This window comes from Tupaia chinensis, unplaced genomic scaffold, assembly GCF_000334495.1.
Source record: "Tupaia chinensis unplaced genomic scaffold, TupChi_1.0 Scaffold000532_1, whole genome shotgun sequence".
Classification (NCBI taxonomy): Eukaryota; Metazoa; Chordata; class Mammalia; order Scandentia; family Tupaiidae; genus Tupaia; species Tupaia belangeri.
This window is the reverse complement of record NW_006160045.1, coordinates 4,188,224-4,203,626: the sequence shown is the minus strand read 5'-3', so window position 1 is coordinate 4,203,626 and position 15,403 is coordinate 4,188,224. Positions and strand designations below refer to the sequence as shown.

The 15,403-nt window shown below is 37.3% G+C and overlaps 1 protein-coding gene across 1 annotated transcript in view; it reads right to left on the bottom strand.

The window, feature by feature from the left end:
• The window catches only part of CATSPERE (catsper channel auxiliary subunit epsilon), a 226,285-nt gene that overhangs the window by 195,998 nt on the left and 14,884 nt on the right, over nucleotides 1–15,403 (bottom strand). The window contains exon 2 of the mRNA XM_006157233.2: nucleotides 13,480–13,528. Within this exon, the coding sequence (XP_006157295.1) occupies nucleotides 13,480–13,528 (49 nt within the window). The remainder of the gene's footprint in view (nucleotides 1–13,479; nucleotides 13,529–15,403) is intronic.

The window sequence follows — 15,403 nt, the reverse complement described above, 5'->3', positions numbered from 1 at the left end:
AAAGAGAGAGAAACAACGACAAAGAAAGAGAAAAAAAGACCAAAAATAACCAAAAAAAATTGTAATTATTGTTTTTCTTAAAAAACAACAACAAAAAAGATTTAAAAACCCCAAAAATAGAAAACCGCGTGGCGTGCTAGCGCACTGTGCGAAATGACTGGTTATCAGGAAACATGAAGAATCCTCTTCTGAAGGCCTCAACTCTCCTGCCTGGGCGAAAGGACCAGAGGGGATTACTAACAAAACAAAAGGTGGAGCTGGGAGCAAGAGAAAAACTTTACCTTTAAAAATAACATAAAAAGGAAAAATTACAAAAAAATGAGAGGACAGAAGCAGAGAGACAAAGACAGAGGCACAGAGACAGATAGAAGGCCAGAGGGGCTCCCTACCACACTAGCTTTGTTTGCTGGAGGCTGAATTATCGGTAGAAAATCATTTTTCCTGTCCCCTGCAATGACTAGTTAGCAGGAGCCGAGATGCTCATCTTTCTACAAAGATGGTGAATGCCATCTCAAAACCTACTAGAGGTCAGCCAGTAGCACAGTAGTTAGGCAACTGGATTCCACATGGCTAATTGTGGTTTGAGTCCTGGACCTAGTGGCTTGCTTTCTCATTTTCCCTCTCTCTTTCTCTCTCTCTCTCTGTCTCATTCTGTCCCTCTCTAGTCAAATTAAAATGAATGAATGAAGAAAGAAAGAGAAAAAGAGAGAAAGAGTGAAAGAGAGAAAGAAAGAAACCTACTGGGGATTGGTTTTGTACTTAGTTTATATGTAATTGGTTATATGTATAAATAAATGCTGGAGAAATCAGTTCACTTCTTAAAACCAAGCAGACTCACCTGTGTTTTAATTCGTGTTCATTAACCTGTTAAAGGCAATGGCTGAAGATGAGGCAGTGATGTCTACTATATATATTTGGTCATAATTATGCCAATCTAATTAAAATTCCTGTATCCAAAACACTGCCTTTTACTTATTGAAAGACATTTTCATGTGGTTTGTGTATACTATCTAATAAAAAATAAGTAACACTTTATATATTTTATAAATGATTTGTAAGGTCAGGCACTTTTGAAAGTCAGTGTGACAAGATTTAGTAGCAAGTTAAATTTTACCTTTCACTTCTATTATCTAAGTCAGACTAAGTTAGATTTCAGGATTATTAGACAACTGTTCAAAACCACATAGAAACTGAAGAACTATTGTATATGTGTGATTAGTAATGGTGCTTTTGCCAATTATTAGAAGAATTAGAGGAGATACACCATCAGCATAGATTCATAAATCATGCCATCATAAGACTTAAGACTGGAGATGCTTAGGGCACAGAAAACGGGAAATATTGGGGAAACCTCTTGTGTCCAGTAGTTCAGCCTTTACATAAAATGAGACTAGCTGATATAGGGCTAGCTTAGTTTTGCTTTTCTTTTAAAGATAACACCTTAAATAAACAGCCTTGCCTTCTGTAAGTAACTCAAAACAATGGTCAAAAATTGGATAAATGTAAATAGAGCAAATGCTTGTAATAAAACTTGTCTACTAAGCGAAGTAATATTAGTGAAATGCTTGAGCTATTTCTGAATATCAAAGCATTTGTTGTTTAATAGAATTTTAAGTGTATATACTTTGGCATCCTGTTTTATATGGCATAAAGAAGTTAAATATAATTGAATCTGTGAACAACTGTATTGTACAAAAATATTTCTAGATATTATAAAATGGATATTGAAATTAGAGATACAATTATGTATCCAGGGACCAGCAGTTAGTGTAATGGCTATGTCGCTGGACTCCCGCGTAGTCGACCGTGGTTTGTGTCCCGGACCCGGAGGCTTAAAACTCACACCGGGCACGTGTGCGTGCGTGCCCAAGATTCTGAGAGGAGAACGGAGGAGAAGGGATTGCAGCGTGGCCATCCCCCCTGGGGGGTGATTTCTCGTTTTCTGTCGCTCTGTCTCTCTCTGTCTGTCTGGCGAGCACACGCACCCTATAGCAAATACCTTTCCAAAAAAAAAAAAAAGAAAGAAAAAAGAGATACAATTATGTATCCAAAATACACAGGAAAATTAAGCTGCTTTGGTAAATAAGTAAAAATGTGGGGGTATGTTTTTGTTCAAGAGTAGTTTAGTCTGGTGTAGAGGATGTATGAAAACTGCTTTAGAGAACAAATGGATTTTAAAAAGGATTATTATAGATAACACTAAGTAAATATAAAAAGCTGGAAAAGAGGAGCCCCTCCAGCCAGTCTAGATGGGGCCTCACATGGTTGTGCTGGTTACTCTGACCACTGTAAAGTTACCGTGTACATCCATCGCACCAGAGTCAAAAGGGCTGCCTCCAAGGACTCACATGTGCCCTGGTTGCAACCATGATCCATCATCCCCCATCAGGTATCATCACCTCCCATATAAAATTCCAAAACACAAAACTTTGGGGGACAAACTATCATTCAAACCATAACAAATACTATAACGGTGGATTACTGTCACTATGCATTTATTCAAACCCATAGAATATGTCCAAACCCATAGTGAACATTAGTGTAACCTATGAATTTGAGTTAATAAGAGTGCATCCATGTTTGTCCATCAATTATAATAAATACAGCACACTAATGTAAGATACCCATCATAGGAGAAACTGGAGAGAGTTTAAGCCTAAGCTGTTCTAAAAAAATTAACTCTAGAAATAATAAAAAATTGAAAATAAAAGATAATATTGATAAATTGATAAGCCAAAATAAATTACACAAATGATTCAGTCAAAAGTAATCAGTACAAAAGCAGAGATTGAGGGCCGGCAGGTGGTGTCGTGGTTGAAAGTATTAAAAGCAGACTAGATAATGCAGAAATTGAATCTCAGATATAGAAGATAGAATGGCTAGCCTAGAAAAATCCACCATGGAAACTGAGAAAATTGCCCAAAATAAATGAGAATAATGTACAAGAAATACTAGATACCATCAAACATCCAAACATCCAGATAATTGGTATCCGAGAAGGCTAAGAGACTAATAACGGCATTGATAATCCACTTCATGAAACCCTGGAAGAAAACTTTCCAAACCTAGAGAGGCATTCAAGGATCCAGACCCAAGAAAAACAAAAGACCCCAAATAGAAGCAACTCAAGAAGATCTTCTCCAAGACATATTATAGCCAGATTGACCAAAGCCATAGACAAAGATGAGATACTGAGATTGGCAAAAGAGAACCGTCAAGTTACCTACAAAGGATATTCCATCAGGCTCACAGCAGACTTCTCATCTGAAACAATGCAGAGAAAGAATGGGAAAATATATTCAAAATGTTAAGGGAAAAGTAGTTTCAACCAAGAATACTTTACCTGGCAAGATTATTCTTTTTTTTTTTGGAGAGATTTTCACTGTAGTAAGATGGGGGTGGCCAGCAGATGGTGTAGTGGATAGAAGCACTGGATTCCCACATGGCTGATCACAGTTCAAGTCCTGGACCCAGCAGGTTGCTGTCTTGCTTTCTCTCTCTCTCTCTCTGTCTCTGTCTCTCTCTCTCTCTGTGTGTGTGTGTGTGTGTGTGTGTGTGTGTGTGTGTCTGTGTGTCTGGTCAAATTAAAAAATAATTATAAAGAATGAAATTAAATAAATAAATAATGCTTTTTAAAAAAGAAATAATATATAATATAAATGCTCTAACCATCAGGTAATGTTATTTTGATGAAATTTTTTTCTACTGCCAGTGGGTACCTGCACTTGTCAGAGAGAGTGAGAGATAGAGATAGACAGAGAGAAAGCACCTCCCAAGAGTAGCAGATGGCAAAATGGTTACGTCACTCGATCCCCACCTAATCAACTGTGTTTCAACTCCCAGATCAGCAGCTTAAAACTCATGTTGGGCACATCAGCCTGCATGCCCAAGATCCTGAGAAGACAATGGAGTAGAAAGGATTGCAATGTGGCCATCCCCCTAGGGGTGATTTCTAGCTTTCTATCTCTCTGTCTCTCTCTATCTATCTCTCTGGTGAGCACTCATGCCCTGTAGTAAAAATCTCTCTTAAAAAAAAAAAAAAAAAAAAGAAAGAAAGTACTTTTCTTTGGACTGGTCCCATAGCCTTAGTGGTAAAGGAAGCTAGGTACCACATGGCTGGCCAGTTTGAATCCTGGCTCCGTGGCTTAAAAATTACTCTAGTCACGTGTGTGTGCATGCCCAAACTATGGACCAAATATAGAAATGGAGGAAAAGGGATTGCAGGGCACTTTCTTCCTCTCTCTGCCTCTCTCTATTGAGAGTGCATGCCCTCTGGCAAATTTAAAAATGTAAAAAAAATTTTTTTATAGAAAGTCTTTACCTTCACTTTTCTCTGATATTTGTGAAGAACTTTTTATTCTACCACAGCAGGTAATCTTCAAGACTTCAAATGGTTGCTACTATGAAGATATATAAGAACTGTATAGAACTCGGGCTAGCTGGATCCCACATGGCTGACTGTGCAGCTGGACCCGGTAGCTTAAAAAACATGCTGGGCTTGTGTGCCTGCATGCCCAAAATCTCAAGAGGAGACTAAAGAGGAAGGGATTGCAGTGTGGCCAACCTTGCTAGGGAATGAATGAGTTCTCACTTTCTCTCTATCCTGCGAGTGCATGTGCCCTATAGCAAGCTAAAATAAGAAAGAAAGAAAGAAAGAAAGAAAGAAAGAAAGAAAGAAAGAAAGAAAGAAAGAAAGAAAGAAAGAAAGAAAGAAAGAAAGAAAGAATTTCACAGGACTGGTCAATTTTTTTTCTCCTTAAGGAGTGATTTTAAATGATTTATTTTAAAACATTCAGAATGTTCCTCTCTTACTTCAAAACAGAAAACTGATGGCCTGAACACCTACCTCATGCTGAAATTCATCACTGTAATAAATCAACTAACAATAGCACCTCCCTTCAGATTTTCTTCACATATTTTATACCGGCTATTAACTTTCCATGGAAAAAACAATATAAATTATGCCTACCCAAATATATATAAGGACCTTTCATAACTTTGATGTAGCAATTGATCACATTTTCTTTTCCTTAATGAAGAAATTGAGTATTTTATTATCTTTTATTTTGCTGCAAAGCTGTTGCTTCAACTGTATAAAATGGCACCCGGAAATGCAGTATTTATTGTGAAACTAAAATAGTAATGTTCTTCAACACTATACAACTGACAAAAACTTTCCTTCACTCCCAGTTATTTCCAATGGAGAGAAATTAAGTATTCTGACCCCAATCCAGGGATGGATATAAGCAAGATACAGTGTTATATAAGGCTTAGGATGATAGTGTTATCACTAATCACTTAATTTTTATAACTAGTTTTTAATCATACTTTCATGAATTCTGAAGACTTGCACGTAGTCTAAGACTCATAGATTATGATAAAAAAAGATGCATTATGTGTTTACTAAAGATGCGACCATTAGGAAGTTAAGGGGTACTTCTTTCCATAGTAGTATTCAGAGTAGTTTCTTTTCCCACTGGTATTGCTAAAAGTTGCTATTTCAAGTCTTCTACCAACCACTAATTTAAGACAACTATGCTGGATTAAATTGTTTTAACACTACTTTATTTAAGAGTTCTACTTTCATTCTCCAATAAATTTTATGGATTTCTTACATGCTTCTTCACTCATAAGTTCTGAAGGGTTACTCAGTGTCATCTTGATCAGCCAAACTTGTTGTCCCAACTTCAGGCAGACTACAATAAACAACATCTCTCAAAGCCTCCTGTGCAAAATTGCTGATTCCCACTGTTCCAATAACATTTTCTGCTGTTATCCATTCACACTACTTTTGTGAATTTATGTACCTGCAGCAGAGTCTGTCCTGTGTATGGCCTACCGTACTCATTGCACCCACTCTCAGCTGCAGGCAGGGCACAGCAGGCACTAAGGCAGCACTTTGGCTGCAGGCCATGCTCCCCCCACCCCAAACTCTGCGCCTCTAGCAGGGCATATTCCGTCCACATATTTTCGCATAAGCTCTAGGGATAAAGACATAGCATTAAGTAATTGAGGGCTGACTAAATTACATCAATGTTGTTTCAAAAACATTCATAATTGTCAATACAAAAATGTATCTATTGACTACAATCATACCTGTTCAAATATTAATTTCCTTGCTCCTTTAAAACAAGCTAATAATGTAATATTTTTAGAGAGATTTCTTTTTTTGAGAGGTTTTTTTTTTTCACTATAGGGCGCGTGCGCTCGCCAGACAGACAGAGAGAGACAGAGACAGAAAGCGAGAAATCACCCCCCAGGGGGGATGGTCACGCTGCAATCCCTTCTCCTCCATTCTCCTCCCGGGATCTTGGGCACGCACGCACACGCACCCGGCGTGAGTTTTAAGCCACCAGGTCCGGGACGCGAACCGCTGTCGACTACGTGGGAGTCCAGCGACATAGCCATTACGCTAACTGCTAGTTCCCTAGAGAGATTTTTGCTGAAGGGTCCATGCACTCATGGGAGAGACAGAGAGAAAGAAAGGGAGAAATCACCCCCTGGGTGGATGGCCATGCCACAATCCTTTTTCCTCCAATCTCCTCTTGGGGTCTTGGGCATGCATGCACACATGCCCAGTGTGAGTTTTAAGCTGCCAGGTCTGGGACTTAAACTGTGGTCAACTCTGTGGGAATCCAGCAACATAACCATTATGCCATCTGCTGGTCCCATATCTAATTGTTTTGACTTTGGACTGTTCTTTTATGATTTTTTGAAAGGTTTTTGCTATAGGGCGCATGTGCTCACCAGAAAGGCAGAGGGAGACAGAAAGCGAGAAATCAACCCCCAGGGGCGATGACCACGCTGCAATCCCTTCTCCTCCATTCTCCTCTCCGGATCTTGGGCATGCACGCCCACGCACCCAGCGTGAGTTTAAGCTGCCAGGTCTGGGACTTGAACTGCAGTCGACGACATGACGACATGGGAGTCCAGCAACATAGTCATTACACTAATTGCTGGTCCCTGTTCTTTACAATAAATACTGTGCTTTAGCTAATATCTGAAAGTTTTAGCACCTTAGGGCTTTCTAGGGTGAATCTTCTCATGTTTATTTAGACTTGATTTTTTTTTTTTTTTTGGAGAGGTTTTTGCTATAGGGCACATGCACTCCCCAGAAAGACAGAGACAGAGAGATAGAAAGTGAGAAATCACCCCCCAGGGGGGATGGCCATGCTGCAATCCTTTCTCCTCCATTCTCCTCTCGGGATCTTGGGCAGGCAGGCCCATGCACCCAGCGTGAGTTTAAGCCGCTGGGTCTGAGATTCTAACCGCGATCGGCTTCATGGGAGTCCAGTGACATAGCAATTACGTCAACTGCTGGTCCCTTTAGACTTGATTTTTGACAAATACTTCCCACCATAACCGTATCCATAAAATTTCTTCGTGGTATGAACTCCAGTGATTTCTTTCTTTCTTTCTTTTTTGGAGAGGTTTTTTGCTATAGGGCATGTGCGCTCGCGAGACAGACAGAGAGAGAGACACAGAAAGCAAGAAAACACCCCCCAGAGGGGATGGCCATGCCACAATACCTTCTCCTCCATTCTTCTCTCGGGATCTTGGGCATGCACACACATGCGCCTGGCGTGAGTTTTAAGCCACGGTCCCAGACGAGAACTGCAGTCGACTACATGGGAGTCCAGTGACATAACCATTACGCTAACTGCTGGTCCCACTGAACTCCAGTGATTTCTAAGATACATATTTTGAATAAAACTCTTTTCACATGTATTACATGTAAAGGACTTTTCTCCAGTACACATTTTCTGATATTGAGTAAGAGTTGAGAAATAAGTAAAGGATTTGTAACATTTGTAGGGTTTCTCTTTACATTTGTAGGGTTTATTGTTACATTTGCAGGGGTTCTGTCCAGTATAGTTTCTCTTATGTCTACTTAGATTTGATGACTGACTAAAGACACTTTCCCGCCTTTATTACTTCTGTAGTGGTGGTTTCTTCAGTATTAATGCTTCCCCCCAAAAGAATTATATAATTTATTTAATTCTATTTGTTGTTATAATTATTATTATTTTAATTCAAGAGAGAGAGAGAGGGAGAGAGAGAGAGAAAGGGAGGAAAAGAGAGAAAGCAAGCTGCCAGGTATGAGACTCAAATTGTGGTCAGCCAGGTAGGAATTCAATGCCTTAACCACCATGCAACCTGTTGGCTCCTTCATTATTAATGTTATGATGTTATATGATAGTTTTTAGAGAGAGATTTTTGCTATGGTGTGTGACACTGGAGAGACAGAGAGGGAGTTAGAAAGCAAGAAATCACCCCCAAGGGGAATGGGCACACCACTATCCCTTCTCCATTCTCCTCTTGGGATTTTGGACATACATACACATGTGCATGCCTTGAGTTTTAAGCCACTGAGTCCAGGACTCAAACTGCCATCAACTATGTGGAAGTCTAGCAACATAACCATTACACCATCTGCTGGTCCCAATGTTGCATGAGTTTTAAAGACTGGTTAAAAGCTTGGCCACATTCATTATACTTGTAGGGCTTCTCTCAAACACAAATACCCTAGTAGATAATAAGCTTTGAACATTGCATGATTGTTTCTCATTACACTTTATATGCATATTTTATATGTATAATAGTTGCCTGGAGCATGAGGTTTTTTTGTTGTTTTTGTTTTTCTAACATTATTCTCAGATTCATAGCATTGATAAGTTCTCTCTCCAGTATAAATATCCTGGTAGTTACATGTGGTAGAGCCCTCATCGAAGGCCTTATTTTATTGTATGTGTAAGGTTTTCCGCAGATAGCTACTTCCTCATATTCCCCTTATCAAACTCATAGACATTAGTACAAAGAGAATTTATTTGTTGGTGGAAGGATCATAAACTTTTAGTAAATAACCCCTCAATTTGATCTTATTTAGAAAGTTTTTTTTTTTTTTCATATTTAAGTCTCTGGTCTTCAGAAATACTTGAAAATTTAACCCAATCTTATATTTGAATTTGTTCAAATAATTATTTGGAAAATTGACTAGGTGACTTTTCAGATTTTCAAAATTTCCTTTCTAGGAAAATGCCTTAAAAGCTGCTATACACAGTACAGAACACATTTTAATGCAAAAGTAATTGACTTAAAACGTAGGTTTTTTTCCCAAAAATGTTGTATTTTCTTTCTTTTTTTTTTTAACATTACATATTCTTTATTTGATAGTATATACAAACCACACTAAAATGTCTTTCAGCGAGTAAAAGGCAGTGTTTCAATACAGGGAATCCTAATTAGATTGACATAGGTAAGACTAAAAATATAAAGTAGACATCACTACCTTATCTTCAGCCCTTGCCTTTAATGGGTTAATGAATACAAAATAAAACACAGATGAGTGAGTCTGCTTGGTTTTGAGAAGTGGTCTTCCCAGTATTTGTATATTCACATAACCATGGACATAAGTCTAAGTAAAAAAAAAAATTATGGTAGGTTTTGCCATAACATTCATTATCTTTGTAGAAAGGTTGATCATTACTAATGAATTGCCAATTATATCTTCAGAAAGAGCAAACAGTGATAGCATTTACAGGACTGAAATAATTATTGTCACAATTTAAAAACTCAACAATATTCATCTAACCACAAGCCAGTCTTAAAACAGGACTATCTAAGAAAAAATATCCTGTCAGCTACTTACGATATGAGTTCTGGTATAGGAGATTAATTAAATTATGGTTCACATAAAAAAGGTGAGACAATGGTGCTGTCAGGCAGTATGGTGCTTGAGGCACATGACTGACCATGGTTTGAGTCTAGAACTTGGTGTTTTGCTTTCTCTCATTTACTTTCTCTCCCTCTGGTCAAATAAAAAAAGTAACAAATTGAATTAAATAATTATTAAAAAAAGGTGAAATATTTTCTGTTTTAATATAAATAAGACAATGGTCAACCATTACTCATTAGTAATTTTTTTGAGATATGCTATAAACGCTATTATTTCTTTTTTGTTTGTTTGTTATTAAAACATTTATTTTGGGAGGTTACTTGCCTTCTTGGCATAGCTTAGCATATCATAATAAATAAGCCACAGAAGGAAATGTTAACAAACAAGTCAAAGAATTTTACTTAAAGAATTTCAGATAAAAGATAATCTAACTCTGTCAATTAGGTAATATTAATTACTTTATTTAAAAATAATAATTATTCGTCAGGCTGACCCTGTAGAGTGGTGGATGAGGGAGCCAAATCACACATGACCAACCTTGTGATTCAAACCCCGAATCTTGTAGTTTGAAAAACATGCCAGGAGCATGCATGTGCATTCCCAGAAGCCCAACACAATGGAGAAATAGAGAAGAAGGGATTGCTTTTTTCTCCTTTCTTCTTTCTGTCTCTCTGTCCTCTCCAGCGACTGAATGGTCCTGCTAGCAAAATAAAAAAAATAAATAAAAATAAAAAAAAGTATTTTAAAATAATTACAAATGTAAAAAGGAAATAGGCATTGTAATAAAAGAAATATACAACATAAAAGAGGTTTTTAAAATAGCCAGTGGAATTTCTAGAACAGCAAAAACATAGTTATTTAAATGAAAAACCCTTACATTTATACAAAGTCACTAGGCATGTCTGGAAACAAGACCAAATGACTGATAACCAAGAGTAATGTCAGACAATAAAAATAGAACTACAAGTGCTTTAGCCATTGAACTTAGCAAATAAAGACTTTTCAGTATCTATGGTTAGTTTCCTACTAACGTAGAGTAATAGGCATTTCTCATGACGGACACCTGGGACAAGTACTTCAGCCCTCTCTCAAGAAGTGGAAATATGAGGGTACTACAAAACATTCACAGAAAATGGAATTAAAGTATGAATTTATCTGGGGGCAAAACATGTATAATTGTATTGCACTATGCATTTCCTATGAGCTTTTTTAAAATTATTATCATCATAATCTTCTTTATATTACATTGGATTACATATAACTTTACAGTGTATTACATTGCTTTTTCAAAAGGGAATGCCATGCATGTCAGTCAATACAGAGACATTAATCTCTCTGCTTCAACATTCCATATCTTTTTTATGTTTTTCCCAATCATTATTATTATTATTCTAGTTATTTTTTAAAACAGTCAATCACTATTTCTCACTTTGCTTGTAAAAATACTTTACACATCATGAAATAGTTCTCAGACCAATCCAGTTGAGAATACTATACATGTCAACATCAACAGGTAATAAGCCATATCTGTTTCTCACTAACGTCTTACCTCTGTGTTGTTCTCTTGCTATCTTTCTCTATCCACTTCTCCTCACCCCTCCCCATTCCACACTGTCCTATTCTCGTTAAGTACCTTCACTGCTTTTATGTCCTCCAATTTTTCACTCTCTACCATAGAGTGCGGATAGTCAGTATATATTGAGTGGATACATACAATATCTTTCTTTCATAGCCTGGCTTACTTCACTCAGCAAATCCTCCATATCTGACCACTTTCTAGGATCAAATGGTAGTTCTATTTGTAGATCTTTGAGGAACCTCCATATTGTTCTCCACAGTGGTTGAACTAGTTTACATTCCCACCAACAGTGTAGGAGGGTTCCCTTTTCACCACATCCCCGCCAACACTTATCACTTTTTATATTCTTAATCTTTGCCATTCTGACAGGGGTTAGGTGGTATCTCATTGTGGTTTTTATCTGCATTTCCCTTATGATGAGGGATGTCGAGCATTTCCTCATATGCTTTTTGGCTGTTCGTATGTCTTCCTTAGAGAGACTTTTGTTCAGCTCACTTTCCCATCTTTTAATCGGGTTAATCATTTTTTTTCGCATAAGGCACTTGAGTTCCCTATGTATTCTCGTTATCAGTCCCTTGTCTGAGGCATATTTAACAAAAATATTTTCCCATTCTGAGGGTTGTCGGTTCACACTTGTTACTGTGTCCTTTGCTGTGCAGAAACTTCTTAGTCTAATATAGTCCCACTTGTCTATTTTAGGGATTATTGCCTGTGCTTTGGGAGTCTTATTTAAGAAGTCTTTGCCTACTCCAATGTCTCCCAGAGTTTCCCCAGCATTTTCCACAAGTAGTTTTATTGTCTGAGGTCTTAGGTTCAGATCTTTGATCCATTTTGAGTTGACTGTTGTTAATGGTGAAAGATGGGGGTTCAGTTTCATCTTTCTGCAAGTGGATACCCAATTTTTCCAGCACCATTTGCTAAAGAGGTTTTCCTTTTCCCAATGGATTGACTGATATCCTTTGTCAAAGATCAGTTGTCTGTAAGCTTTGGGGGTTATTTCTGGGGTCTCTATTCTCTTCCATTGGTCCACATGTCTGTTTTTATGCCAATACCATGCTGTTTTGATGACCACAGCTTTATAGTATATCTTGGGATCAGGGAGTGATATGCCTCCTATTCCATTCTTCTTTCGCAGAATTGCTTTTGCAATATGAGGTCTTTTATGATTCCAGGCAAATTCTATGATTGTCTTTTCTAGATCTGTGAAGAATATTTCTGGTATTTTGATTGGAATTGCACTAAACATGTAGATTTGAATGTTGTATTTTCTCGATCTCCTGACAGTGAAATTTTTATTATGGGTCCTATATTATTTATAACATCCATATTGCTATTCACACTTACCTGTACTCCCCAGTCTTTCCTATGTGCAAGCTCTCAAGATCATAATTTTCATATTTTCCAAACAACATTTCTTGGCAGGAATCTTCTATACCATGATTTGGAAGCATGTGATGGGTGTAAGGAGAAGACATAGATGGGTGTATGGCTATTGTCTTCTCTCTTTTCACACTCCTTTTTTCCAAAGGTGACCCAGTTGGGCTTAGAGACCCAGAGAAACCAAGTTCCTATGGTTCTCTAACCTCTCATCTCTATACAAATTCCACTGAGCATGGTGCAGACATTCTTCTGAGAGAATTCTATGGCCATATCCCTGAATATCAACAGTCCCTAAGAACCAGTGATTTCTTCCTCTTTTCCCTTCTCTTCTGGGCTTCCGTCTCAGGGCAGATAACCTGGACAAATCACACCTGCATCTTGAGACTATGCCTTTAAAGGTATGAGCAAAACTCTTTCAGCTATTACTGCTGCACAATTCTAGAAGTCTACAGGCTTTCTATGTAGAATAGCATGTCATCTGCAAGTAGAGATAGTTTACTTCTTCTTTTCCAAAGGGGATGCCTTTTATTTTATTTCCTAGCTGCCCATTCTCAATAGTCTAGACAATATACTGCACATTCATACTACCTATTTCCTAACACCAATTTGTGAATCTTAAATCACAAATTATTAAACACATTATGACTTACTTTTACTATGTACATATTTAAATACATACATTTGAGAGTTAAACCTGTATTAGGATGATAAATGGGATAAAGGAGATGAAATAAAAATAAAAGAATGACACTAAGCCATAAAAGTGAGTATGATTAACTGTTCTCTGCTCTAAGGTTCAAAAAAATGTAATTCTTAACTGTAGTTTTAAAAATTTAATACTTACAGTACTTCTTGTAGAAAAAATGAGATAGTTTGGACTGTAACAGTAATACCTGTGAAGGAAAAGGCCAAATTTGAATATTAAAACTAATTTCTCCTTCAAATATGAGAGATTCTATACATGGTCAGGGTACCCCTACCTTGTTAAGTTTTACCCAATCTCTTTCCTGGACAGTGAACTCAGGGTTAAAATTGGGGCCATCAGTGATCTCTAGGTGTGTTAAGTTTGCTTAGTACCTAAAGACACTAAAATGTAATGGGAAGCAAATACTCTTTTTTTTTTTTTTTTAAGAAAAAAACCATTGAAGGATATTGGCTCTAACCCCTTAGCTCAGAAGTTGACTTAAAAATAAAAATAATAAAGATAGGGATTTCAAAAACCTGTAATCTTATTTGGAACATGGAAACCAAGAGCAGTATCGGAATACTTGTTCATTTTCATGTTTATGTTACTGTCCAGGGAGCTTATTTATATGATTCATCTAAATCTGTACTGTCCCCATAGACATATAATGTAAGCAACCTATCTAATTAAAATTGTTCTGATTGCCACATTTAAAGTATAAAAAATAAGAAATTAATTTTTCGAGAGATTTTTGCTATAGAGCATATGTGCTGTCAGAGAGACAGAGACAAAAAGCAGGAAATCACCCTCCCAGGGGGGATGGCCATGCTGTAATCCCTCCTCCTCCATTTTTCTCCTGGGATCTTGGTTACACAATGCCACACGTCTGGTGTGAGTTTGAAGCTGCCAGGTCTAGGACTTGAAGCTGCGGTCGGTCATGTGAGCAGCCAGCAATGTAACCACTATGCCATCTGCTGGTCCTGAGAGATTAATTTGAATAATATATTTTATTCAACATGTAATCATTATTAAATAATTATTAGAGACATTATACATTGTTTTTTTTGTGTGTTAAACCTTTGAAATGTGGTGTCTACATTATGCTTACATTGCATCTCAAATTGGACTATCAACATTTTTTTTTTGTGTTAGAGTTATTTAAATTTTTTTATTATCGGGGCCAGTAGTGGCATGATGATTAAGATGCTGGACTCCCATATGGTTGACTGTGGTTTGAGTCCCAGACCTGGCAGCTTGCTTTCTCACTTTTCCTTTCTCTCTCTGTCTCTCTCTGGTGAGATTTGAAAATAAATGAATAAGAGTAAATATATAAAATAAAATTATTCTAGTTATTAATATTATTATTATTTTTAATTTGCTATCTGGTATATGCACTTACCAGACACAAACACCGAGAGAGAGAAAGAGAGAGATAGAGAGAAAATTAAAGTAAGAAAGCAAGCTGCCAAGTCTGGGACTCAAACCATGGTCAGCCATGTGGGACTTGAGCACCTTAACCACTATGCCACCTGATGGCCCCAGACTAGTCACATTTCAAGTGCTCAAAGAAAACATACATGGCCAGTGACTATCATGAAGCATCATCTTAAAATTCCTTCACCTCATTAATCTATTCTATGCACTGTATAACTAAATGCCACTGAAACTACTCCATTTTTAAAGTCTTAAAGGCATTATTTTTTTCCCTGTGGGTAGTGGGGTAAATTGCTGGAATATGATTACAGTTGCTCCTACCTGTTTAATGACAACTGGGATTTCACCACCAGTTCTCTAGCATGGGGAACCCCTTTACCAGTCTGTGTGTCTCAGGAATCCCCTTTCTCAGCCTTTTTCTCATCCCTTGCATTTAGTATTCACTGCATGAAGCATTTGCAATCATGCAAGATTACATATTTTGTTTATAAATGTGTAATTTATTGTCCACCCATAGTAGTGTTCAGAAAAAATAAAGATGATGTTGGATTTTTATTCTTGTGTTATGGTGTGTCTTGTCACTTTCTGGTGCTTATCTAATGTATGCTTTTTATATGGACAGAATTACATTATTCTATCAATTGTGTGG